The sequence below is a fragment of the Podarcis pityusensis genome (assembly GCF_964106645.2).
Source record: "Podarcis pityusensis genome assembly, chromosome: 6".
Classification (NCBI taxonomy): Eukaryota; Metazoa; Chordata; class Lepidosauria; order Squamata; family Lacertidae; genus Podarcis; species Podarcis pityusensis.
Window position 1 is genome coordinate 2,096,144 of NC_138030.1, and position 27,795 is coordinate 2,123,938.

General features: G+C 46.8%; 1 protein-coding gene across 1 annotated transcript; it reads right to left on the reverse strand.

Annotated features, from left to right (window-relative positions):
• Positions 1–1,786: 1,786 nt before the first annotated feature.
• On the reverse strand, positions 1,787–26,021 carry BPIFB2 (BPI fold containing family B member 2). Its single transcript, XM_081011386.1, has 16 exons — positions 25,941–26,021; positions 24,109–24,245; positions 22,670–22,775; positions 22,438–22,542; positions 21,315–21,461; positions 20,239–20,296; positions 18,477–18,537; positions 14,595–14,686; positions 11,794–11,988; positions 11,135–11,176; positions 9,826–10,002; positions 5,988–6,055; positions 5,381–5,426; positions 3,381–3,444; positions 3,149–3,225; positions 1,787–2,172 (listed from the first exon to the last, which is right to left on the reverse strand). Exons 2-16 carry the CDS (start codon positions 24,212–24,214, stop codon positions 2,131–2,133), a joined length of 1,386 nt encoding a protein of 461 aa, XP_080867512.1. The 5' UTR covers positions 24,215–24,245; positions 25,941–26,021; the 3' UTR covers positions 1,787–2,130.
• Between the last annotated feature and the right edge of the window lie 1,774 nt (positions 26,022–27,795).

The window sequence follows — 27,795 nt, forward strand, 5'->3', positions numbered from 1 at the left end:
GCATAGTCTGTAGGTGGTTAGGCCTTGGGTGTTTTCCATTAACGGGAATGATGGATACAAAAAATAATATTAGAAAGGTAAGAGTGGACTCTTAAGTTTGGCATTGCAAACCCATGCTGAATTTTAGCATGAGTCTGGGTCTGAATGTGCTTCAGTGTGCTTCAGGGAGCCAGTGTGGTGTAGTGGTTAAGAGCGGTGGACTCGTAATCTGGTGAACCGGGTTCGCTTCCCTGCTCCTCCACATGCAGCTGCTGGGTGTCCGTGGGCTAGTCACACTTCTTTGAAGTCTCTCAGCCTCACTCACCTCACGGAGTGAGGAGATTGTTAGTCGCTTTGAGACTCCTTAGGGTAGTGATAAAGCGGGATATCAAATCCAAACTCTTCTTCTTCTCTGTGTTAGGCTGCAGGTCAAATGCAAAGGAGCAGAAACGTAAAACACAGAAGACCAGGTAGCTCAATTATTCCAGACTGCAGGTGAAAGATCTCACATCTTAGAGCTCTCCTATGGAAACAGAGCATCTCCCTAGGCATAGAAAGCTAGCAGATTGAAATTCAGTATAGGCTTCTTCCTGGCATGCTACATTTCTGTGTGCAGGGAGGGAGGCACAATTTTGTGGGGGGGGCGGCATTCAAACATGCAAGCCTCCCCCTGAGGTATGACCTTCACCACTCCACTCTATGAATCAGAGGAATCTCCCCAGAGTTTGATATTGTTAAACTTGTTAAACTTCATGCCCAAAGGCACACTTCTCCACTGCCTCCCGAGATAGACAGATGTCAGCTAAGGTTTCCTGTCCCACAGTCACCCGTACAATTTAGGTGCTTTTTAAGCTTTGAGCACTGGATTGTGGGTGATATTCTACGCTCATGGTGTCTCTCTTCACAATAAAACTTCTTCGCTTTTCTCACCGGCCAGAGAGTGTTTCTGTTTTGTGATGCTGCCCGTGATCCTTGCAACTGCTTTGGCTCCTTTGGCTGCAACCAGAAACAGCCGCTCCATTCAGTATTTCAGGGCTGATATCCATAAAACATCAACGCAACGACTGCTGTGGGCCCCTGCGGAGAGTTACTCTCCTGGCTATGGGCTCCAGGGGGGTATTAAACCATAAATGCCCTTCACTATTACGTGACTAATGTCGTCATTTACACAGCAACTCTTTGCATCACTGTCTGGCGCAAGGGCTGCTGTAAGCAAAGACGAAGGGGAAAGATGCTGGAATTAGAGTGGAAGGAGACCCAGGGGAGGAGGCGGTTGTGATGCCCCTAAAACACCTGGAAAATAAAAATGCCACCGTGTGCTTTCTAAAAGTAAGGAGGGAGCAGCATGTGGAGGGAGATAGCTGCACATGGAGCGCGGGCTGCTATAATCCAATTTGTGGATCAGGCATGGCCAAGATCCGCTCAAGGGTTCCTCTTGAGCACCCTCTGCAAAGGAGCCGGACGTGGCCCTCTCGTATTTTAACTCTGGGCCTTATACATCTCCCACCAGGAAAACTAGGGACTGGGGGAACCCCTAAAATAGATATGGGGTGTATGGGAAGAGGAAGTCCCACTGTGCAGGCAAAAGCCCTTGTGCTGTAACTGGAAAACTTCATTGGCTAAAACCCTACAGAGCATGATGGTTGCCTATTTCATTCTGAAAACGGCTGCAACACCCCAACCAACTGAGATCAGAAAGAGTATTTTAATGAGGCAAAATGATGGACATGATCCAGTTGCATTTCAGCACTTGCAAATCCCATTGATTTCCGCAGGAAAAGTTAAGAATCCATTGAAATCAACACACTTTGCTTTGGCTCGATTGCTGCCCATAGTATTTATTTCACTCAACAACATTTACAGGAAAAGAATTGAGAAAGCAGAACACCTAATGAATGCATGAACCTGTGCATTACTGGGAAGTAAGTTTCCTTTAAATTGGCAGGCCTTATTTCTGAGCGAATGGGTTCCAGATCGCACCCCTGTTCATTGCCTGCTGCCAAACCACCAGGTGTGTTTCCTCTGTTTCATGCTGCGAAGAAAGGTAGACTCTCCTTCATTCAAAAGCGAAAGGATTTGCAGGTACAAAAAGCAGAGATAAATGTGCCTTGCAGAGGAGGACTTGGCTGCCTCTGTGCTCTTCTTTTCAGCTCAGGGCTGGTAGTCAAGGTCACAGTTGACCTGAGCATAACCCTGTAAGTTAAAAGGCAAGAGAAGAGTCAATACATGCTGCCAGAGGGATCTTGGGTAGAGGAACAATATGGAAAGGTGTTCAAATTATCCTACACAGAAGCAGTTTATTTCTGGGGCTCAGGAGACCGGGTGCAAGATGGCACTCAGGAGCCAACGCAGTGCCCCTTCAGATGGCGTTGCACTCCAAATCCCATCGGCCCAACCAGCATGGCCAAGGGGCAACAATGATGGGAGTCGTATGTGGTCCAACAACATTTGGCTCCCAGTATGTTTCCAAACACAATTCAAAGTGTTGGTGCTGACCTTTAAAGCCCTAAATGGCCTCGGTCCTGTATCCCTGAAGGAGCGTCTCCACCCCCATCGTTCAGCCTGGACACTGAGGTCCAGCTCTGAGGGCCTTCTGGCGGTTCCCTCATTGCAAGAAGTAATGTAACAGGAAACCAGACAGAGGGCCTTCTCGGTAGTGGCGCCTGCCCTGTGGAACGCCCTCCCTTACAGATGTGAAGGAAACAAGCAGCTATCTTATTTTTAAAAGACATCTGAAGGCAGCCCTGTTTAGGGAAGTTTTTGATATTTAATGCTGTATTGTATTTAACACTCGATTGGGAGCTGCCCAGAGAGGCTGGGGAAACTCAGCCAGATGGGCGGGGTATAAATAATAAATTATTATTATTGCTACTACTATGGACAGGCTCCCATGTTTTCCAAAGGTGGGTCAATCTGACCTCAGTTATGCTCAGAGTTTAAGGAGAAGACCTTGAGCATCTTCAGCTGTTGTGTTCATCATGGACCACTCAGAAGAACATCAGCTGCACCAGGCCAATGGGCCCAGAATCTAGTCCCGCATCCTGTTCTCACAGTGGCCAACCAGATGCCCATTGTGGGGAAACCCTCAGGCAGGTGATTTGGGAATGTCTTAGCTAAATAAGTGGGGCTGAAGGAAAGGACGGAGGCAGCGCAGCCCAAGGAGTCTCACCTCATGAATCTCGATCTCGGGCTCGATGTACTGGACGTTGTTGAGCTTGGGAAGAGAGATCCCCACACTCAGAGCAGCTGCAAAGGGAAAACAACAACACGGTCAACACCCCCAACTTGATGGGACAACTGTGGGGCATGGGCCCATGTTCTTCATACAGCCCCCCTCCCTCTAGGTGCTGAGCTCCTAGGACCTCAGTGGAGCTGCTGTTGAAGCGATTCGCCTGCATTACCGTTCACGTGAGCCAGGAAAGCATCCTGAAATTCAGAGAGGACCACACGTCTCAAATAGGAGATCTGCCAGGGGAGAAAAGGCAATGGGTTGGTCCCAGATCTTGACATGAGTGATCACAGAGGAGCAAAGCAAGCTCCCTTACGCAGAGTCAGACCACCGGTCTTCCTAGCACAATTGCATCTGCTCTGACTGACAGCAACTAGGGATGGGGAAGAAATTTGATTGACGAAGCACCGAAAGTCTATTCTATCCAATTCACACATTCAGAAACAATAGGCAGAACGATACACGGGACTAAGCTTTGAAATCCGCACTCGCCTGAATTTTGCAATGCAGTTCTCAAAGCAACCAACGTTTACAAGAATGCATGTGCTGAAGGGGAAGAGTGCATGAAAATGAAGATATAAGAGGCAAAAAAATACATTGCATGTGGGGAAATTGCTTGCAAAAAATGCCTCTTTAGTCAAAACTGCATATACAAATGTGTTTATTAGGCAAAATTTGCACTAGGACGCTAGAGAAGTTTCACTTTATGAAACATCACAAATTGCTGCAAAATGTGGAGAACTGAATTTAAGAATGGAAGAAAGAGAAACTGTAGCAGCCGAAATGGACAGATTCTTCCATGTCTTGCAGCAACTCCCCAGGGTTGTAGACTCAGGGCTCCTTCATAGCCCTACCAGCAGATGCTGTCATTCAGCCCGGACACTGAGGTCCAGCTCCGAGGGCCTTCTGGCGGTTCCCTCCCTGCGAGAAGTGAGGTTACAGAGAACCAGGCAGAGGGCCTTCTCGGTAGTGGTGCCCACCCTGTGGAACACCCTCCCAGCAGATGTCAAGTAAATAAACAACTATCTTACTTTTAAAAGACATCTGAAGGCAGCCCTGTTTAGGGAAGCTTTTAATGTTTAATGCTGTATTGCGTTTTTAATATTCTGTTGGGAGCCGGCCAGAGTGGCTGGGGAAACCCAGCCAGATGGGTGGGGTATAAATAAATTATTATTATTATTATTATTATTATTATTATTATTATTATTATGCTGCCAGGAAGTGAACCTGTGACTTCTTGCAAGCAAAACGGGTGTGCCACCCACTGCCCTGTGGTCCTTCCCCCATAAGCAAGGGAGGTTTGGGCCACCTGACCCCCGGATACACGTGCGCATAGAGTAAGAATGAAACAACTCTCTACAGAGAGGCTACAGTTCATTACTGGTGAAACCACAGAGGATCAACATACAGTAGCAGAGGCCAAAAGTTAGAGATGACTCTAAGGGTCAGACCTGGGGCTTTTACACAACTTTTACACATCTGGAATCCCACCAGATGTCAAAGAGAACAACAACTACCAGACTTTTAGGATACATCTGAAGGCAGCCCTGTTTAGGGAAGCTTTAATGTTTGGTGCATTACTGTATTTTAATAAAATAAAAAAATAAAAAATCCTTCCAGTAGCACCTTTAAGACCAACTAAGTTAGTTCTTGGTATGAGCTTTCGTGTGCAAGCACACGAAAAGGTTTCAGTGTATCTGAAGAAGTGTGCTTGCACACGAAAGCTCATAACAAGAACTAACTTAGTTGGTCTTAAAGGTGCTACTGGAAGGATTTTATTTTATTTTATTTTATTTTTGACTATGGCAGACCAACACGGCTACCTATCTGTAACTGTATTTTAATATTTTGTTGAAAGCCGGCCAGAGAAAATTTTGCTGACCCCTGCTGTAGAACCTCAGAGGTTGCGTCAGGGACCCTGCGGTGTGGGAGCCGAGCACCCACAACAATTTTTTTGTGGTTGCTCAGGCACCCAGAGCCCCCTAGAGTCTTGGGATGCTGCAGAAGACGTGGCCTAAACAGGCTCAGAACATCTATTGGACCCACTTGGGAGCACAACATGGGCGTAAAATACACAGCAAACCACCACCACCCCAGCTAAATCCCCCCCAAGCAAAAATCCTGGCTACGTCCATGGAGCGCAGCAAGGAAGGCAAACGGCGGGTGGCGTACCTCTGTTATCTCCACACTAGAAGACTCCACCTCCAAACCAACATCTCTGCAAGACAAAGCAGAACGACATGAGTCATGATGGCATCAGCTGCACCACTGAACTGGACACTCAGGTCCATCAGGTCCCTGAGGAAAGGACGGGGACTGGAGTGTCCCTTTCATCCTTCGCCACAATGAAAGCAGAAAACAGTTGACCCTCATCAGGCGGGGTGGAGGGTGAGGCAGGAAGTAAAATGGTAAGGAAAGTAAAATGTCTGTTGGAATGAAGTTATATGGCTTCAGTAGAAATGTTATAAGGAATTAAGTATAAATAGATTAATAGAGTAGTAAAGGAAAATAAGGTTAAAATGTGTTAAGATAATTATAGGATAGAAAACAGGGGAAGATGGAAAGGAATGGCTGAAATAATTAACAGAAGTGGAATACAAAAAGGGAGGTGTGAGTTGTTTTTGTTTTGTTTTGTTAATTTCTATGTAGTGTTTTTGTATTTTAATGTACTGTTTTTTCTTTGTTTTTGTTTTTGTAAGTGTTTAAATTGTTGTAAAAGGAATAAATATTATTATATAATAAATAAAAAAAGGAAAGTAAAATGTCTGGCTGAACTCACCCATGGACTGCAACTGTCAGATGGAGACTTGTAATGGTGACATCCAGCTTGACAGCTAAGGTCAGGTCCTGCAAACAGAAGACCAGGAAGGGATCGTTTTCATGAGAGAAAGATACAAAGGCTCTATCCTTCATTTGTTTGTTTGTTTCCTTGTTTGTTTATAATACTTTTATGTTGTGAACCATGCTATGATCTTCAAATGAAGGGTGGTATTCAAATTTTAATAGTAATAGCAATAGCAATAGTAATAGTAATAGTGATAGTAGTATACAGTGGTACCTCAGGATGCGAACGGGATCCGTTCTGGAGCCCCGTTCGCATCCTGAAGCGAATGCAACTGGCGACTGTGCGTCTGTGCATGCGTGGGTTGCGATTTGCTGCTTCCGCACATGCGCATGACATCATTTTGACCGTCTGTGCATGCGCGAGTGGCGAAACCCGGAAGTAACGCATTCCGTTACTTCCAGGTCGCCACAGAGCGCAACCCGAAAGCGCTCAACCTGAAGCAACTTCAACCCGAGGTATGACTGTACAGTCGTACCTTGGTTTTTGAACAGAATGCGTTCAGGAAGTCCGTTCGACTTCCGAAATCAAGGCGCGGCTTCTGATTGGCTTCCGATTGCGCAGGCGCACCGGAAACAATAGCGGAAGCCACATCGGACGTTGGGCTTCCAAAAAAAGTTCAAAAAGCTGAACACTCACTTCTGGGTTTTGAAAGTTCGGGAGCCAAAATGTACGAGTACCAAGGCGTTCAACAACCAAGGCACAACTGTAGTAATAATAGGAGCTGCCAGCTGTGATTGTGTTGCTTGTCACACACACCCCACACCCTCTTCCTTTTACACCTCACCCAACCTGCCGCACACACACACCCCACCTGTGCAGCTTGCTTCAGCTCCCTGACCCACCCACAGCTCGCCCAACCCATTGCCCACTGAGAGCAGAAATCCTATATTTTAAAATCCTACATGGGCAGGCACACTCAGTCTCCAGAGTGTTGATGGACAAGTGCAAATATTTATAAACCACTTGACAATTGAAAGCTGCCAAATAGGCAGATAGTAAGATAAAATACAGACTGTAAATAAAAATTGCAGACTTGGTAAACTAAAAGAAATAGCCTCATTTCTACAATAGTACAATTAATTTTCCCTAAAATGACCAGGTCAGACTTCAAGAGGAGACTTCTGCTTAGATGCATCACTTGCTTGATTTGCAAGAGGACAATGCATAAAATATCGGACTTCTGGGTTAGCGCCTCCGGTAATGGCTGAATTCCTCTGACCGGGAGGAATTTGCTTCATGGAAATTAGGGTCTGGCCGCCACGGCGAAGGCGGGGACCCACAAAAAATCACAGGCAGAAGAAGCCTGTGAACGTGGGATTCGGCTGGCACCTTTTTCGCCTCCCCTACTCGCAGGGAAACCCGGTTTCCGGGATCCGGAGCGAAGTGGGGTTAGTGGCGCGGTGCTTCGAATTGACTGCTTCTTTCATGGAGTGAAGCCGCATTGCTGTTGCCGGAGAGTGCTGACTTTTTCCTGTGGACAATTTGATCTTAAAACAACTACCCGTGAGTAGAACGGAAAATTGGATTTTTAAACGTCTTAATTTGGCACCGAAACGGGGAGGTTTCAAACAGGAAGTCCGCCTTCCCCTTTTGTAAATAGACTGAAGCAAAGAGGCTGCAAGCTAAAGTCTTGGAAAGCCTTTCATAAAGGATTAAACTTCCATCGGCTAAAATCATCAAACCCCCCTTGGAAGCAGGAGAAGAGGGGGGAAATTTTAGATCGTGTAAGCCTGCAGGAGAGAGTGAAGAAAGTTAAATTACCACCGCTCTGAACCTGGAAACGGGCTGCTAGTAAGATTGAAGTTTTGGATATGCTCATTGAATGTGAATAGATCGTTTGTTGACAGTAAGTTAAAGAAGAGAAATACATTGTTTCCATTGTTTCCTTCTGCGTTTAAAAAGGAGTAAAAGTAACTGAAAATTGAAACTAACTTTATTGTTTGAACTGTGCTTAAAAGGATTGATACAAATAGAAATTGTTTCCCTCTAGAGGAAGCCTTTGAAATTGTTACAAGAGCCGAGCTGGGGGAATTTTCCACCTGCAAGATAAAACTGTGAGAATCTGGGATTGACCTTGAATCGTTAAGAATGTTGACAGAAGAAGCCATAGTGGTTGCATTATGTAAGATTAATGATTCACTGGAACAGCTCCATAAGAAGACGGATGCGATGACTATAAAAATTGATAACTTGGAACAAAAAGTGACTAATTTGGGACAAAAAGTGAATATTCATACAGAAACTATTCAGGAATTGATACAGGGATCTACTTTGACATGGCAAATTGAGGAGAAGGCGGGGGAGAAAGTTGTTGTTGTGGAACCTAAAGTAGCACAAGTGGAGAGGGAAAGAGCCCCAGCTTTACAGATGCAATTTGATGACTATAAGTGGATGCCTTTTATGACTGAATCAAGAGAAAGCCAGACTTTGAGGATTGGAGCCCCGCTTGGACTGGAGAAGGAAAGTTGGATAGATCACTTCATGCAGGGATTTATTGACCTTTGGGACCTGGACTTGGGTCAGGAGGAGACTGGAGTTGTGGGGACTGCCAGACTTGGAGGAACTTTGAAATACGACTGGAAATATCTTTTGAATTTTAGTTTTAACTATGGAGATTTGGCTGACTTGTCGAGAAGGAATAAAAACATTGCTAGGTGGGAATTTCCCCGAGATCTACTTCTCAGCATCAAAGGAAGGAAAATAAGAACAAGATCAGGAGAAGACAAAGTAAAGTGCATGTATAAATATGAAGAAGACTTGCAGAAGGGACTTGGAAAAGAGTTAAGAGCCTCGGACAGAAGATCACCAGGTTGATGGACTATATGGAATTGACGGAAATGACTGGCAGAATCCGAGACCAGGGAGAAGAGACGGTGGAAGAATATTGGGAAAAGTTTAAAATCTATATATGGAAATAATGTAAAATTAATGAGTGTTAGAAAAATGTTGGAAGGAAATTATACGGCTTTAGTAGAAATGTTTTAAGGAATTAAGCATAAATAAGTATTATAGTATTAATGGAAAATAAGGTTAAAATATGTTAAGATAATCATATGACAGAAAATAGAGAAAGATGGAAAGGATTTGCTGAAATAATTAATAGAAATGGAATACAAAAAGGGAGGTGGGAGGAGGTCGATGAAACAAGGGAATGAAAGAGAGGATATTGAGATGGTATGATGTGTGTTTTTTGAACTGTTTTTGTTCTCGTTTTGTTTAATGTGTTAATGTTGTGTTGTGTATTGTTTATATATTGTATTGTATTGTTTTTTCTTTTTCTTTTTTTTTCTTTTTCTTTTCTTTTCTCCTTTTTGTAAGGTTTAATTAAAAAAAAAAAAAAACAATGCATAAAATATCAGTGTGCTACACACTTGTCTTATTTGAGCTGGCAACTCATTCCAGAGGGCTGGAGCTGCAACACTAAAAGCCCAGGTTCTAGTACATACTAAGCACATCCCTAGGTCACATGGTGCTCTCAGCAGTGCCCTCATCTGAGGAACATAGCTGCGGCGCACGGATATATGAGGTGAGATGGTCCCTTAGGAGATCCATATGGATGTACAACCATTGTAGATGGCGGTTCACACACAGGTGTGCATTTGCACTGCGAGACTCATCCCGGCTGCATTCAGATGGAGCCCAGCACAATGGCTGGTGTCCAGCAAGAGCTTTGACATCCAACCTTCGTGCCGAGCGAGCCGTCATCTCCCTGAGAGCTGCAAGTCGCCAAGGCAGGAGAACAAGGAAACAAAGGCTAGCTGCTTTTACTCACCACACCCAAGGTGAAGAGTGCCTGCGACTGTTGGAAGGATCCGGATTCAGCCACGCCCACCTGGATGACGGGACTGAGGCGCAGGATCGCTGCGCCCTCATGGAAGCTGATCATGGGGAGCTTGCTGACCACCACGTTGAGCATCAAGGCAACAGCCTGGGGGTAACGCTTTGAGATCTATAGTGGGGATGGAAGGAGGGGGGTGTTACTTGCATTGTTGTGGCCCATCGCACACCTGAAGCTGCCTCATGCAGAATTAGGCCCCTTTAGCCCTGGCAGAGATGATTTACCCAATGACGTAGTGAAGGGAACCACAAAGGGCGGTTGCTCTGGGCACAAAATTGTTAGGGGCGCAAAATGTCAACACCCCGCACTGCCTCAATACAGCTGCACGCTTCCGTTGCTGGGCTCCGTTGAAAATGGCTTCTCCATGCGAACCAGAAAGTGACCTTTCCAGACAATGGAACAACTCTTCCACTGAGAGCCAGTGTGGTGTAGTGGTTAAGAGCGATAGACTTGTAATCTGGGGAACCGGGTTCGCGTATCCGCTCCTCCACATGCAGCCGCTGGGTGACCTTGGGCCAGTCACACTTCTCTGAAGTCTCTCAGCCCCACTCACCTCACAGAGTGTTTGTTGTGGGGGAGGAAGGGGAAAAGGAGATTGTTAGCTGCTTTGAGACTCCTTCAGGTAGTGATAAAGTGGGATATCAAATCCAAACTCTTCTTCTTCTTTTCTTATCTCTGCAGCTGCAATCTCCTGGGTGACGCGGATGCCTTTAGGCAGTTGCAGGCACATGCGTACCCCGTCCCTGGCATAGCTGTCAACGTTTCCCTTTTTTAAAGGGAAATTCCCTTATTCCGAATAGGATCCCTCGCAAGAAAAGGGAAAAGTTGACAGCTATGGTCCCTGGGCACTGGCAACCCCTGCTACACCACTGCCTTTACCTTCTCCCTCAGACTCCCTTAAGGACTTATTCCAACTTACCATTTGGCCTGCTCTTAAAAACTTTAAAACTCCACATCTGAGCACTCTTTTCCCCTCCCTTTTTTTTTTTTCCTTTTTCTTTTGCAGAGCTTTTTCTGCAAAAAACTGCTCTTTAAGGCTAAAGCGCAAAAAACCCACAGCAATTCAGGCTCTCCACAGAAAAGGTGTGTGATGGAGAGAGAGAAAGAGGGGTGTTATTGCGAGTGGGTTTGGCCCCACCCACTACTGGAATGCGGCCCCTGACATCCTTCCACCCAGCTAAAATACCTCTCAGATCAAATAAAGGGTTCACCAGGCCTGCATTGGTTCCTGGGCATCACTTACCGAGGGGATGGCCTGCTCCAGCGTGGAGGTGGTGAGGTGGCCCTGAAAAGAAGCAAAGAATTCTCAGTCTCGGGCCTTAGGAACAGCTTGGGTCTCTCCTCTGTCCCCCTGCTCTGAGAGTCCAGGGCATTCCAGGTTTGTCTGTTTCCAGAAGTCTGTCCCATTTCTGCATTATCTCCAAACACTTTTTTTTCTTTTAGAATAGTGTGTAGATACACACACACACACACACACACACACATACATGGAAGTTTAAACTTGTGTGTGTGTGATATGTTTAATTCCTTCTTAAATATTGTTTAGCAGTTTCTATTTTATCTGTAAGCCACTTTGAGTCCTGGACAGGGGAAAAGGAGGGATTTAAATAAACATCATCAACAACAACAACAACAACAAAAAACTGATTTGACAGATTTTTTTTAAATCACACAGCAGTAGGCAAATATTTTTTTTAAATGAATAAAGGATATTTAAATAATTAAATTATTGCTGTGACTTCTTCTCATTGGCGATTCCATTGTTTTATATTTTCCATAAACCACTTTGAGTGTGAGTGCAATCAAGGAGGGTATAAATGTTGAGAAATAAATAAACAGGTTTGGGCTCGCCTCGGCTTAGGGTGGCATTCACTACGCACAAATAACACTCCCTCTACTGACCGACTGGCCTCCGATTTGGAGGTTCAGGGCTCCCGATTGCTCCAGGCTGGCGAAAAGGCTGGCAAAGAGATGCTCCGAGAGGCCCATGTTCACCATGGAGTCGTCGGAAACCGTCTCTGGGGGTGGCAGAGAGAAAGGGGGCAGAGGGCCGGCAGGTTCGAAGTCGACTGGTTTCCCCATCAGCGCAATGACAGCCTGCGGAGATTTGGAAAGAGACAGAATTAAGTGCCATCTCCCTTCCTGAGTTTTCCAACAACTGGTACGCAGAAGCATTTCCTGCCTCCAGTTGTGGGTGTACGGCATCGCCATCCCGGCTAACAGTCCTCAGTAGCCTTATTCTCCTCCATGAATTTGTCAGATCCTCTTTTGAAGCCATCTGGGTTCATCATGACCTCCTGTGGCAGTGAGTTCCACATTTCCATGATGGAAGAACTTCCATTTATCTGTCTGCATCTCATTCTGCTTCGTTGGGTGCCCTCCCACCAGATGTCAAAGAGAACAACAACTACCAGACTTTTAGAAGACATCTGAAGGCGGCCCTGTTTAGGGAGGCTTTTAATGTTTGATGTACTGTAGTACAGTATTTTAATATATATTTTTTGGAAGCTGCCCAGAGTGGCTGGGGAAGCCCAGCCAGATGGGCAGGGTATAAATAATAAATTATTATTATTATTATTATTATTATTATTATTATTATTATTACTTGTGTTATGAAAGAGGGGGGGAAGCTTTTAATGAACTTCCATCAAGTCCCATCTTAGCAGTGCTGGATTTACGTATAAGCTAAACAAGCTATAGCTTAGGGCCCCACTCTCTTGGAGGACCCCCAAAAAATTAAAGGAAAAAAACCTGGATGTACATTTCCAAAATATAAGATAAAAACAAATAAAATAAAACCTACATCCAGCAACAGTGTTTTGTGTTACGTAGGCTCCTATGATGTAAGTCATGGGCCCCATCTGCTTGCCTGCTACCTAAAATATCACTGGTTTGCTCCTTTCTATATATAGGGTGCCTACATTCTGCATCAGATCCTGAAGCTGAGGCTCCAAGACTTTGGCCACCTCATGAGAAGAGAAGACTCCCTGGAAAGGACCCTGATGTTGGGAAAGATGGAGGGCACAAGGAGAAGGGGATGACAGAGGACGAGATGGTGGGACAGTGTTCTCGAAGCTACCAGCATGAGTTTGACCAAACTGCGGGAGGCAGTGGAAGACAGAAGTGCCTGGCGTGCTCTGGTTCAGGGGGTCACGAAGAGTTGGACACGACTAAACAACAACAACACATTCTGCATGGACAGTTGCATGACCACATGTGCAAATGGCTTCAGATACCTATTAGGTCCCTAAATTACCATATAGCATATATTCAACACAAATAACAGTGACAATATGTTGTTGACAAAGGACAGCTGGACATATAAAGGGCCCCGTTGCCTTCAGTACAGGACGCAGGTGGCGCTATGGGTTAAACCAGCACCTGCGGTTCGGCGGTTCGAATCCCCACAATGGGGTGAGCTCCCGTTATTCGGTCCCAGCTCCTGCCAACCTAGCAGTCCGAAAGTACGTCAAAGTGCAAGTAGATGAATAGGTACCGCTCCAGCGGGAAGGTAAACGGCGTTTCCATGCGCTGCTCTGGTTCGCCAGAAGCAGCTTAGTCATGCTGGCCACATGACCCGGAAGCTGTACGCCGGCTCCCTTGGCCAATAAAGCGAGATGAGCGCCGCAACCCCAGAGTCGGCCATGACTAGACCTAATGGTCAGGAGTCCCTTTACCTTTATTTTACCTTCAGTAGTTAGGGCCTCATCAAACCTGCTTCTTAGTCACCTTTTCTCTAAACTAAACTTGAAGGGGAAAAAATCTCAAGTGCTGCAACCTTTCCTCATGGGAGAGTTTCTCCATTCCCTGCGTGATTTTGGTTGCCATTCTCTGAACATGATAAGAGTTCTGCTAGATCAGGCCAATGAGAGGACCAGAGCTGTAAGAGCTTTGCAAGAACTTAGCCAAGGGGATTATTCATTTTCTTCCTTTTTCTTTTGACAAAGCAATAACCATACATATATAAGAATAAAATTGTGCACCCCACCTCCAAGACCATTCCATTGTAACTATCCAACCTCCCAAAATTTCAACACCTCTTGCGATAGTTTGACCCCTTTCTGTTTTAACAGTACAAATTCTACAAACACTCTCCATATCTCCTCAAAATCATCTCTCCTGCACATTCCCCATCTTACCTTAATGGCCCACGCTAATTTATCGTTAATAGCTATATTCCACACCTCCTTGTACCATTCTTCCATTTTATATTCCCCTTGCCCCTTCCACTTCCTGGCTATCATAGTTTGTCCAGCTGTCAATAGATTTGTGAGCAAGTCCTTCATAGCCTGCGAACCTTCTACCCTGTTGTAAATTGATAATAATGCTACCTCTGGACTTTTGGTCATCATTTTCCAAGTTATCCTGCAAGACAAACCGAGGATCCGTCAATATTGTTTCCATCCATCTTCTACGACCTGATCCCCTCCAGTCATTTTGGACTATGAGTCCAGCTGGCTACATCAGATATGTCTTGTGGTCCAAAAGATCTGTTGGGCACCAGGTTGGGAAAGGCGGGTCTACAATGCCCATTAGCAGAAGACTTCCTCGCTCCTACCTGGAGATCTTCCTGGGACCTTCTGCTGCAGGGCAGCTGTCCTGCTCCTGAGCTACATGGCACATCAGTGTTCATGCAAGGTCTGGTTCCCAGGCTAAGTGGGAGCCCCGCAGGCTTGGGGTGGGGTGGGGTGTAGGGAACCTACGTTTAAATCCAAATCGATGTAATCTTCGGTGATCTCAGGATCTTCCATCATGGCGTACTGGAGGCTTGACATGGGGTTGATGGAATTCAGGCCTGCAGGGGGCAAAATGATGGTACAAAGAGGACACTGGGTTACACTGAGGGCTCTGCGTGCAGTTTTAGCTCTGCAGTTTCATCATCATTCATAAATCAATCGTTGTAATGAAGTACCTTCCAATTCAAGTACTGTACAAGGTGCCCTGCCCTTCTGGTCTGGACCCTGTCCACTATCTGTGCTCTGGGGGGGTGATTCAAGGGAAGGACTGCTCTTTATCAAGGGAATAATAATAATAATAATAATAATAATAATAATAATAATAATATTTATTTATACCCCGCCCTCCCGGCCAGAGCCGGGCTCAGGACTGCTAACACCAATAAAATAAAATCACAGTAAAAACATACTAGGGGGAAAGAGAGGGAGAAGGGGGGGACCCAATTTAAAATACAGGTTAAAATGCAATTTTAGAATCCAGCATTGCAGCGGGCTGGACTAGATGACCCTCGGGGTCCCCCCAACTCCAAAGTCCTATGATTCTGTGAAGACACTAAGAACTGCCACGGGCATCAGTTGCAACTTTTAAGAACTTCTGCATGAATTTGCTTTTTCCTCCTCCTCTCACCTTCCTCTTTCCTTGTGTGTTGTGCCTTTTTAGAGCTTGATGTCAGGGACCGAGGACTTAGTACTGGTTTTTATAAGCCAATCTGAGGGCCTTTTTATATAGAGAGCAGGGTATAATATGTTGTGAGTAAGAAGAGTAAGACTTAAAAGTACACCGCTATGGAGAAATGACCTAAACGCTTTAGACTGAAGCCTATCCTGTGGATGTGAGCTTAATCTGTAATAGAAAGAGTTTGTTTTGATGCCGTATGGATGGCTGCATACAAGACTTAACATCTGTACATGCATTTGTCTTGGGAGACAACACTTTGTGTTTGGCAAATGTTTTTACAATTTTCAATAAAGTTGTGGTTTTTTAACGGTGGGGAGAATCCCTGCCTACAAGCTTGCAATCTCTAACTGGGGAAATAAGAAAGAATGCAAAATAATTTGTTATTGAACTATAATCATACAGCCACGGATCAATGGGCTGACCCTGCGCACTGAAGCGTCATATTTTTGTGTTGATAACAAATTAGGTTCTACTCTGCCTTGCAGTGGTCTTTGCTATCTCAGAAGCCTCAGAATGGAGGACTGAAGTTGAACCTTCCGTAGGGGATGCATGAGATCTACCCAATGGGGCTGTGTTGGTATCCTGAACATGGAGAAGCTCTGCCCTTGGCCCAGATCTGTTGGCTTGCTGTTGAAACTGCCTATGAGAACCCACACAAAACCGCACAGCCCCAAGATCTCACAAGAGAACCAGTATGGACCTGGTCAAAGCCAGTAGGCCAACAGAGAGCCAGTCAGGGAATGAACCTTGCAGCTGTTTTCTCAGCAAAATATACCTGATACACTCAAAAGAAAAGGAACCCTCAAGGCTCCCTAACATTTGAAAACAGTCACCAGGAACCCACACACCACTGCAATTCTCCGAAATATCTTCCCAGCTGGCTCAGCTCCAGGACCTTGTTGCAGGAAGGTGGCTCTTGTAATCTTCTGTTGACTGAGCAGGTGCTGGTCAATATTGACCTTCCTCCTTACACGGCCCTTAAAGCATATTTAATTTTCCCATTAAGAGGGATCAAAACAGGACAGAGGGGCTCAGGAGAAACCGACACTGTGCTCTGGAGCGGAGCAAAGAGGAAGTTCCTCCTCCAACAGGTAAACTGAGCTCTACCTTGCATTAACAAGGTCTCCACACCTATCGGGTGGCTTGTTTTCCTGCCCAATCCCTTTGCAAGCAAGTTATGTAAAAGACTCAGGCTGTTCCCCCTTTCTTCACCTTTCCTCTCATTGTTGGCATTTTCGGATGCCATCATGAGAAATTCTAAGGATATATAAAGAGCTTATTGGATCAGCCATTGGCCCATCTAGTCCAGCATCCTGTTCTCACAGCAACTGAACAGGATTTGAGCATCCTCCCCTCCTGTGGCTTCCAGCGCCTGGAATTCAGAAGCATTGCTGCCTCCAGCTGTGGAGTAAGGCCATCCTTCCTAGTAGCCATCAATAGCCCTCCCCTCCTACATGAATTTGCCCAATCCTCATTTAAAGCCATCTAGGCTGGTGGCCTGGGACGCGGGTGGCACTGTGGGTTAAACCACAGAGCCTCTTGGGCTTGCCGATCAGAAAGTCAGCGGTTCAAATCCCCGTGACAGGGTGAGATCCCGTTGCTTGGTCCCAGCTCCTGCCAACCTAGCAGTTCAAAAGCACGCTAAAAAGTGCAAGTAGATAAATAGGTACCGCTCTGGCGGGAAGGTAAACGGCGTTTCCATGCGCTGCTCTGGTTTGCCAGAAGCGGCTTAGTCATGCTGGCCACATGACCCGGAAGCTGTACGCCGGCTCCCTCGGCCAGTAAAGCGAGATGAGCGCCGCAACCCCAGAGTCGGCCACGACTGGACCTAACGGTCAGGGGTCCCTTTACCTTTACTTAGGCTGGTGGCCCTTACCATGGAAGGGAGTTCTATAGTTTAACTATGCGCTGAAAAATAATAATAATAGTAATAATAATAATAATAATAATAATATTAAATTTTATTTATACCCCGCCCTCCCCAGCCAAGAACGGGCTCAGGGCAGCTAACGCCAGATATAAAACAATTGATTGAAATACAACTTTAAAAGCAAGATTAAAATACAACATTAAAATGCTGCCTCATTTCAGCAGAAACTCAAAAACTTTTGGGGGGATGAAAACGTCAAGTCGTCACCAAGGCTAACTATCCAGACTGGTCCTACGTGGGCCAGAAAAAAGCCAGGGAAGTCCCCAGATAGGAGTTCCATCACAGAAGTAGAAAGGAAAAAAGGAAAGAGGGGGAGGGGATCAAGTTGATTCCAAGCCAAAGGCCAGGCAGAACAACTCTGTCTTACAGGCCCTGCGGAACGAAATCAGATCCCGCAGGGCCCTGGTCTCATGAGACAGAGTGTTCCACCAGGCCGGGGCCAGTGTTGAAAAGGCCCTGGCTCTGGTTGAGGCTAATCTGACTTCCTTAGGGCCCGGGACCTTTAGGGTGTTGCTATTTATGGACCTTAAGGGACGCAGGTGGCGCTGTGGGTAAAAGCCTCAGCGCCTAGGACTTGCCGATCGTCAGGTCGGCGGTTCGAATCCCCGCGGCGGGGTGCGCTCCCGTCATTCGGTCCCAGCGCCTGCCAACCTAGCAGTTCGAAAGCACCCCCGGGTGCAAGTAGATAAATAGGGACTGCTTACTAGCGGGAAGGTAAACGGCGTTTCCGTGTGCTGCGCTGGCTCGCCAGATGCAGCTTGTCACGCTGGCCACGTGACCCGGAGGTGTCTTCGGACAGCGCTGGCCCCCGGCCTATAGAGTGAGATGGGCGCACAACCCCAGAGTCGGACACGACTGGCCCATATGGGCAGGGGTACCTTTACCTTTACCTTTATAAATGGACCTTAAGGTCCTCTGCGGGGCACACCGGGAGAGGTGGTCCCATAGGTATAAGGGTCCTAAGCTGTGAAGAAGTCCTTTCTCTGGTGCATTTTGCAATGGCCCTTGCATTCACACTTGTCAATTTAAATGAATCGGGAGGTGGCACACTTCTTAATTTATTATTATTATTGTTGATGGTGCTGTTGTTGTCGATAATAATAGAATATATTTTTACTCTGCGTTTCCACAATGTGTGGTGCACAGATAGCTCTCGATTCTGCTATGGGTTTTATGGGATGGGCGGGCAGAGTAACCCAGAAGCTCCTCCCTTCCCCCCGCCCTTCGTGCGGCAACTTACCAACCAAAGTGCCCAGCCTGGCGTTCAGTCCCAGGACCACGCTGGAGAGGCTCAGGCACATCTGTGTGAAAGGGAAAGTGAGGGGTGGGGAAAGAGGGTCAGTGAGTCAGCTGCAAGGGGTTTGCTCTTTGTCTTGTCACGCGAGAGTTTCATCAGCAGATTGCTGTGCGGCTATCAGGTGGGCCTCCCTACCTTGTGGCTCTCCTATCTCCTCTCAGTCTCCTCTTTTCCAGGCTAAACATACCCAACTCCCTCAACCGTTAGTCATCAGGCTTCGTTTCCAGACCCTTGGTCACCCTCCCCTGTACACCCTCCAGCTTGTCTGTATCCGTCTTACATTGTGGGAGCTGGAGGTGGTCATACGATACGATAATCTTTATTGTCATTGTCCCATACAGAACAATGAAATTGAAAAATCTACATCAGACATTCAAAACCCAACAAGCCTGCTATCCCAGCTATCCCAACCTGGTTAGCCCCCTAAAAACTCTGATACCCCATTTTTAAATACAATGTACTCCCATAGAGACTTCTAACACTGCGTTTAAAACCAAAATCGCATTTGGGTAGAAACTGTTAGGATATACAGTGGTACCTCGGGTTAAGTACTTAATTCGTTCCGGAGGTCCGTTCTTAACCTGAAACTGTTCTTAACCTGAAGCACCACTTTAGCTAATGGGGCCTCATCCTGAAGCAAAATTCTTAACCTGAGGTACTATTTCTGGGTTAGCGGAGTCTGTAACCTGAAGCGTATGTAACCTGAAGTGTATGTAACCTGAAGCGTATGTAACCCGAGGTACCACTGTAGTTCCATTCAACCTTAAAAGGGTCAGGCATGCATGTTGCTTTTGCTATACTGCTGTTTTGCTGGACACGAAGGCAAGGAGACATGTTTTCCTTTGTTCCTGAGCTATGCTGAAGAAAATGCTGTTCATTTTGCTTGCACATCTCTCTGTCCGCCTCTTCTACTGTGAGGTGATTTACACACTCTGCTGACAGAGTGTCCACGGGTCTCTAAACCTATCTGAGGCTCATGTCGCTGGCTGACTGACTGATGCTGTTCCACGGGAGACTGGTGATCGTCCGGAGCCAGCTGGGGGCCTGCCTGATGCCCCCGTCTCCCCAGCAGTATCCCAACAGAAACTGTTTCTTAGGTGGCTAGTCCTAGTCTTTATAACCCTGTACCTTCTTCCAGAAGGCAGAAACTGAAAGAGATCATTTCCGGGGTGCGCACTATCCTGCGCTATCTCTGCAGCTTTCTTATAGCACCTGGAAGCATAGATTTGATCCAAGGTGGGAAGAGGGCACCCAGTTATTCTCTCTGCAGTCTTTACAACCCTGGACAGCATTGTTTTTTCCCTGACTGTTCAACTCCCATACCACACACACAGACCGTAAGTTAATACACTCTCCACAGTACAGTGGAGCCAGTACATAGAGCCACTGACTCGCTTTCCCCCCCAACCCTCCTACATCTTTGATTACTTTACCCTTCCATCCATGTCTTACTGTCTTTAGGGAGAGGGAGGGGAGGGAAGAGAAGAGGCAAGTCCAAGGCATCCTGCCTCTCACATCCCAACGCACTTTGTCGACAGCAACCCTGCAGAACCCAAGATACTCGGTTGCTTGAGATGACTGCCTCGCATTGCCTCATGATCAGGTCCTGAGCAAAGACCTTTCTCGTGTGTGTGTGTGTGTGTGTGTGTGTGCGCGCGCGCGCGCGCGCGTGCTAAAATGGACAGGAATGAGCAAAGCAGTTTACCTTGTCAACCAAGACAGCACGGATGTGGTTCTGAAGGGGTTTCAGGAAGCCCAGCAAACTGGAGAGCAGGACACAGAGGAGAAGAATCAGAAAGAGCAAGTGTTCAAACACTTTCAATTTTTCTCTTGCATACAACTTTCATATGCATATTTTTTTTTCCATTAGAAGAGAGCCAAGAGGTGATCATCCACAATCCACAATAAAAAGGTAAAGGGACCCCTGACCATTAGGTCCAGTCGTGGCCGACTCTGGGGTTGTGGCGCTCATCTTGCTTTACTAGCCGAGGGAGCCGGCGTACAGCTTCCGGGTCGTGTGGCCAGCATGACTAAGCCACTTCTGGCGAACCAGAGCAGCGCACGGAAACGCCGTTTACCTTCCTGTCGGAGCGGTACCTATTCATCTACTTGCACTTTGAGGTGCTTTCGAACTGCTAGGTTGGCAGGAGCAGGGACCGAGCAACGGGAGCTCACCCCGTCATGGCGGGGATTTGAACCGCCGACCTTCTGATCGGCAAGTCCTGGGCTCTGTGGTTTAACCCACAGCGCCACCTGCGTCCCATACAATCCACAGTAGAGGGGGACAAAAGACCATCCCCACAAATGACCTTTAAAGAGATAGAACCCTTGGCTGGTGGGTGACATTTTCCCCACCCCACTGTTTCCTAGGGAACCTCTTGTCTTTTTTTCCACCACCCTCACCCCCTCTGCAAATCTATGGGCAGAGATTTCTCTCCCAGGGAGAAGAGTCTGTATCCCAAAAAATTGTGGGGTGGGCTGGAGGGAGACTGCCTAGGACCCTTCTGCTTGCCACTTTGGGTTCCATGATGGAAGACAAGTGGGACATAGCAGGGAGGATTCGATAAAAACGTTCTTCAGATTACATAAAAATGTTCTTCAGATGTTCTTCAGGTGATGAGAGTTCGCTAGCAGGAGATGAATCTAGCAATAGACCCAGGCTGCTCAACAAAACTCTCTTTTTCAGGGTAGGATAACGAAATCTAGCTAAGGTGAAACTTCATCCCACTTGCAAGAAAGCACAAGTCAAGCCCAACCTGCGCACAGGTATCCGCTACTCACTTGCTACCTCCCAGGAGGATGTCCACGTCTCCCAGAAGGGACTTGCAGGCCGTGACGCTCAGGATGGGGAATCCATGGGGGCTTCTCATGACACGGACGTCAAGCAGGATGGAGGAGCCCACCCTCAGCTCCACTGGAGCAATCAAGCTGCACCAAGGGGCAAGGGGAAAGGTCAGTTGAGGGTGCTGGGTCCCAGGGAGCTCGCGCCTCTCGGTTTGCCCCAAGACTAAGGAGTGCATAGCTTGCTGCTCTCATGGGAGCTGACGTAACCTGCCCACAGTTCTGTAGCCGAATTGAATTTGCTCCTCCGAAACCTCCTACACAACTGAATTTTTCAACCTCTTATTAAATGCCAAGTTGGCATACATGGAGCTTTCATACTCCAAAGTTTACTATCAAAGTTTACTCAACATAAACTCTTGGTTTGCATCACTTGCACCTAAAACTCTGTAAAAAAGAAAGAAAGAAAGAAAGAAAGATCAAGAAAGTAATAGGAGAGAGAAGGAGAGACAGAGAACCCCCATCATTCTGCCCGGACACTGAGTTCCAGCTCCGAGGGCCTTCTGACGGTTCCCTCCCTACGAGAAGCCAAGTTACAGGGAACCAGGCAGAGGGCCTTCTCGGTGGTGGCACCCGCCCTGTGGAACGCCCTCCCACCAGATGTCAAGGAAATAAACAACTATCTGACTTTTAGAAGATATCTGAAAGCATCCCTGTTCAGGGAAGTTTTTAATGTTTGATCTTTTATCCTGTTTTTAAAATTCTGTTGGGAGCCGCCCAGAGTGGCTGGGGAAACCCAGCCAGATGAGTGGGGTATAAATAATATAATATTCGTATCCGTATCCATATTCAATAGTGGAAGAGAGCAGATCTCCCAGAGAGTGTCTATGCTTCAATTTGCAGCCACATTCTGATGGGCTGAAGCTTGCAAACTGCATGCGGTCTTCTTAATACTTTTTAAAACGTATTTCAAGGCCCTCTCACCCACCTGGAGATCCAGGCCTTCCAGATTACCTAGCTCATGATCCTGCGGCACCTGCCCTGACACCTGGGTCTGATAGCTGCTGCTAGTATCCTAAGTTAACCACCCCATAGAACTCTGAACCAGAAGCAGGTCACTCACACGCTGCCTCGGATGTGCAGCTGGGCACTGAGGGACAGCTGGACGCCAGATCTTGGGATCAGCTTCACGGAGAGATGAGGGAGCTGAGCGTTCAAAACTCGGATTCTGCAAAAGGAGGGGAAGGGGAGGGGGGAAATAAATAACCATCAAAACTCAAATGCAGTGGTTCCTAAACTTTTTTGGGCCACCACCTCCTTGGGTTACAGAAACCCCTGGGAGAGACATCACTCACCCCACGACCTTCAGAAGTGATCCAATAATGGTTCGTGGGCTCATGAAATTCGGGATCTGGATGACCATGAGACCTCGCAGCAAGGATGGCTTCCCTTGCTGGCAGACTGTGGAGATATTAAGAGAAGGGGCCATTTTTTATATAATTCTTATTAGATTTTCTGTTTTGCAATTTTAAATACTCATTTAAACATCCTTGCAATATCAATAACTTCCCTTCTTCTCTTTCCATGGTTCATTTTACATATCCTAAATCCCTGCATATTTTACAAAAACTATACCAATCAGTATTCCATTATTGCATCCATCAAAACTTATTTACACTGTTGAGTTTATCTTAATGCTGCCTGTGTTTTCAAGTGTACACAATTTCCCCCCATATATTCAATAAACATTTCCCAATCTTCTCTAAACGTTATGTTCTTCTTGTTGTCTTATTCTATATGTTAAGTCTGCAAGCTGCGCATATTCCACCAGCGTAAGTGGCAATTCTTCTTTGGTTGGGACCTCGCTTGTTTTCCATTCCATATCTGGGATTTGTCCATCAAAAAATGCGTCCTGCCAGAATTTTCCAAAATGGGTTGAAAATGACTGGGGAAATCCAGGTACAGTAATGGCATTCAGAAGTGGCCGAATTTCCCCCAAAAAAGAGCTCAAAAACTTTTGTGTCCGGATTTTCACTTTTTGAAATATGGCAGCCCTAATTAATGGGCATGTGCAACTTAGGTCCAAAATAATAACAATAATAATATTTTATTTATAACCCGCCCTTCCCGGTTCACAAACCGGGCTCAGGGTGGCCAACAAAAAAATTTGAGAGAGGAAGCTGTGCCACGCTGGGCTCTAGGCTTGGCCTCCCCAACCAATGTGATGTGATGTGCGTTGTGCGCATGATATCACATGTGTGATGCATGTTGCATGCATGACATTGCATATGCCCCACATGCCAGCCCCAGCTCCCAAACTTGGTTACAAGACAGCGCCTCTGCTCCCAGATCCTAGTCCAACCACTACACTACACGGGCTTTCACACACTGCTTTCAACAGGTCTACTCTGAATAATTATTATTATTATTATTATTATTATTATTATTATTATTATTTATACCTCGCCCTTCCCGGTTCAAAAACCGGGCTCAGGGGTTCTAACAACAAATTTAAAACACTTAATTGATGCAACAAAAACCAGCATAAAATACAGTATAAAGCATGAATAACAATAAATTCAGAATTCAAAAATCAATTGAGGGGGAAATCCATTCAGAAGAGGTTCTGAATAGACTGCATAGCACCACAGAGCACCGAAGGACCTACAAGCGTCCAGGAACGTGAGTCGGCTGGGCTGTGTCATTCGTGCTAATTCTTGTATGAATACAAAAAATTCACTAATGTTGATTCCAGGTCTTAAAGAGATGCAAGGTCCTGTGGAAGGGCACTCACCATACTCAAGGGCTTCTTGGTTGACCCTCACTACAGTCCCTGGGGTGGACCCTTGCGAGGGGACAAGGAGGCAAAGAAGGACACTCAGGATGCAAAGCTTCAACATCTTCTGCTTTGTGGTGCAGCCGCTGGGCAACCTAGGGGGAAAGGAAGAGGCACGAGAGAAAGGACAATGGTCAAAACCCAAAGGATCTTGCAGCTTCTGTAGGCCAGCAACAGAAGGTCCATGGGAGCAAATAGTGCCTTCAACCTGCTACAACCTGAAATGCCTACTCACTCACAAGGTAAAAAGGTAAAAGACCCCTCTGTCCACTATATCTGAAGGAGCGTCTCCACCCCCATCGTTCTGCCCGGACACTGAGGTCCAGCACCAAGGGCCTTCTGGTGGTTCCCTCCCTCCCTGTGAAAAGCGAGGTTACAGGGAACCAGGCAGAGGGCCTTCTCGGTGGTGGCACCCGCCCTGTGGAATGTCAAGGTGTCAAAGATGTCAAAGATGTCAAAGAGAACAAAAACTACCAGACTTTTAGAAGACATCTGAAGGCAGCCCTGTTTAGGGAAGCTTTTAATGTTTAATAGGTTATTGTATTTTAATATTCTGTTGGAAGCTGCCCAGAGTGGCTGGGGAAACCCAGCCAGATGGGAGGGGTTTAAATAAATTATTATTATTATTATTATTATTATTATTATTGGACAGTAAAGTCCAGTCAAAGGCGACTATGGGGTTGCAGCGCTCATCTGACTTTCAGGCCGAGGGAGCCTGTGTTCGTCCACAGACAGCTTTCCGGGTCAGGTGGCCAGCAGGACTCAACTGCTTCTGGTGCAACGGGACACCATGACAGAAACCAGAACACACGGAAACCCGTTTACCTTCCTGCCAGAGTGGTGCCTATTTATCTACTTGCACTGGTGTGCTTTCAAACTGCTAGGCAGGCAGGAGCTGGGACAGAGCAACAGGAGTTCACCCCGTCGCGGGGATTCGAACCGCCGACCTTCCGATCGGCAAGCCCAAGAGGCTCCGTGGTTGAGACCACAGCAGGACTAGTAACATTCTGTGCATGCCCACCTATGCAGCCTGGGCATTCTTGCTGCATGACATCATCATCATCATCATCATCATCATCATCATCATCATCATAAAAGTGAAAGCTGGAAGTGAGAGCTGGACCATAAAAAAGGTTGATCACTGAAGAATTGGTGCTTTTGAATTCTGGTGCTGGAGGAGACTCTTGAGAGTCCCATGGACTGCAAGAAGATCAAACCTCTCCATTCTGAAGGAAATCAGCCCTGAGTGCTCACTGGAAGGACAGATCCTGAAGCTGAGGCTCCAAGACTTTGGCCACCTCATGAGAAGAGAAAAGACCCTGGAAAAGACCCTGATGTTGGGAAAGATGGAGGGCACAAGGAGAAGGGGATGACAGAGGACGAGATGGCTGGACAGTCTTCTTGAAGCTACCAGCATGAGTTTGACCAAACTGGGGGAGGCAGTGGAAGGCAGGAGGGCCTGGCGTGCTCTGGTCCAGGGGGTCACGAAGAGTCGGACATGACTAAACAACTAAACAACAACAACAACAAACAATAATAATAATATAGAGCAGAGGCTGGAGAGCCATCGGTCATGGATGCTGCAGTTACAACCTGCGTTGAGCCACAAGATTCTCTTCCAGCTCTCTGATGCTGTGATTTTTTGGCTTTTAATGTGCAATGGAAAAGGTGGTGTATCGTTGGCTGCAGGTGGCAAACTCTCCTTCCTTGCAGGTTTCTAAAGAGAGGTTGGATGGTTGTCTTTCAGGGGTACTTGAACTCGCCAGCCCACCCAGAAACTCAGATCTTACCTTACTGCTTTGGGAAGGTGGTAGATCCCAGAGACACTGGCTGGACCACTTCTGCTGCCTCCCTTGCTTCTGTGGGCAAAGGCGACTTGGCTTTTATTTGGCTATCAGGTGTGGACAAAAAGCTGAAGGTCAGGAGACATGTCAAGCTTAGGTTTGCCGAGGGCGTGAAACGTTTACTTGTGGGAAAATGGGGAGCCTGCTTTCTGCACACAACCCACAATGTATATTTGGGATGCAACCAATCAATCTATCCATCCATCACTCTCAAAGAAGCACCGTGCCTGGTCAAACGGGGAGAGGATTAGCAGGTCTCAGAGCTTCTGAGATGACAAGGCATCTGGGATTCAGACCCCACCAAGTCAAACTTTAGGATCCAGCAGGAACTGCTAGCCCTTTATGACACATTTTTTTCCTTTGCAAAAGATGAAAGCCATTTCATTTGTATTGTTTGTCCAAGGGGGGTCTATCTGGATGAATTCTTGGGGTCCCGTACCCGATGTGAGTTAAAATCTAATGGCGGATTCTACTGCTGAACAAGTTTCGTTGGAAGGCAATGACCTCCGCTGTCCACTCAAGGGTCCTGATCCGAAGAAGCTGTGTTGCAGGAGCTGCAATGAAGGGATGGGTAGTGGCACCCGCCTGTGGAACACCCTCCCACCAGATGTCAAAGAGAAAAACAACTACCAGACTTTTAGAAGACATCCGAAGGCAGCCCTGTTTAGGGAAGCTTTTAATGTTTGATGGATTACTGTATTTTAATATTTTGTTGGAAGCCGGCCAGAGTGGCTGGGGAAACCCAGCCAGATGGGCGGGGTATAAATTATTATTATTATTATTATTATTATTATTATTATTATTATTAGGCCCTCCAGGCTCATGGGTGGGCCTTTCCTCCTTCCCCCCAACTCACCTGGCTGCTGGGTAGAAGAAGGACACCCACAGTTTTGGGCTGTGAGTTGAGCTGGAGAAAGAGACCAGCTTGCTCTGTGCTGGAACCAAAGCTGTGACTGATGGAGAAGAAATATCTCCTGGGGTGTTGATGCTGTGAGCACCCCCCCATCCTGTACTCAAGTTGTAAAGGTAAAGGGACCCCTGACCATTAGGTCCAGTCGTGGCCGACTCTGGGGTTGCGGCGCTCATCTCGCTTTATTGGCCGAGGGAGCCGGCGTACAGCTTCCGGGTCATGTGGCCAGCAGGACTAAGCCGCTTCTGGCGAACCAGAGCAGCGCACGGAAACGCCGTTTACCTTCCCGCCAGAGCGGTACCTATTTATCTACTTGCACTTTGAGGTGCTTTCGAACTGCTAGGTTGGCAGGAGCAGGGACCGAGCAACGGGCGCTCACCCTGTCGTGGGGATTCGAACCGCCGACCTTCTGATCGGCAAGTCCTAGGCTCTGTGGTTTAACCCATAGCGCCACTCACGTCCATGCTCAAGTTGTATAAATGTGTAAATAAAATCATATATGTTAAAAACTCCAGAGTCTCTGCTGACCTTCATCCCAAGGAAACCAAACTCTGGGTAAGGACCTGGAATTCCTAGGGCCTCTCATTGCTTTGAGAATGGGGTGGCACATAACTGTATTATCTCAATAATCCTCACATCATTTCATTGGCTCCTGTCCTAGGTGCCTTTCCTCCAACGACCTCCAAGGGGGCATGCATAGTCCTCCCCCACTGCCCCAATTTTATCCTCACAGCAGCCTTTTGAGGTAGGTTAGTCTGTGGATTTGAACCTGGGCCTCTCCAGCCCAGCACTCTAACCACTACACAACACAGTCTCTCCCTCCCTAGTGAGGTAGGCCATTGTTAGCAAAGCCACCCTGCAAATGGAGGCAGAAAGAGAAGGGTTTGCACT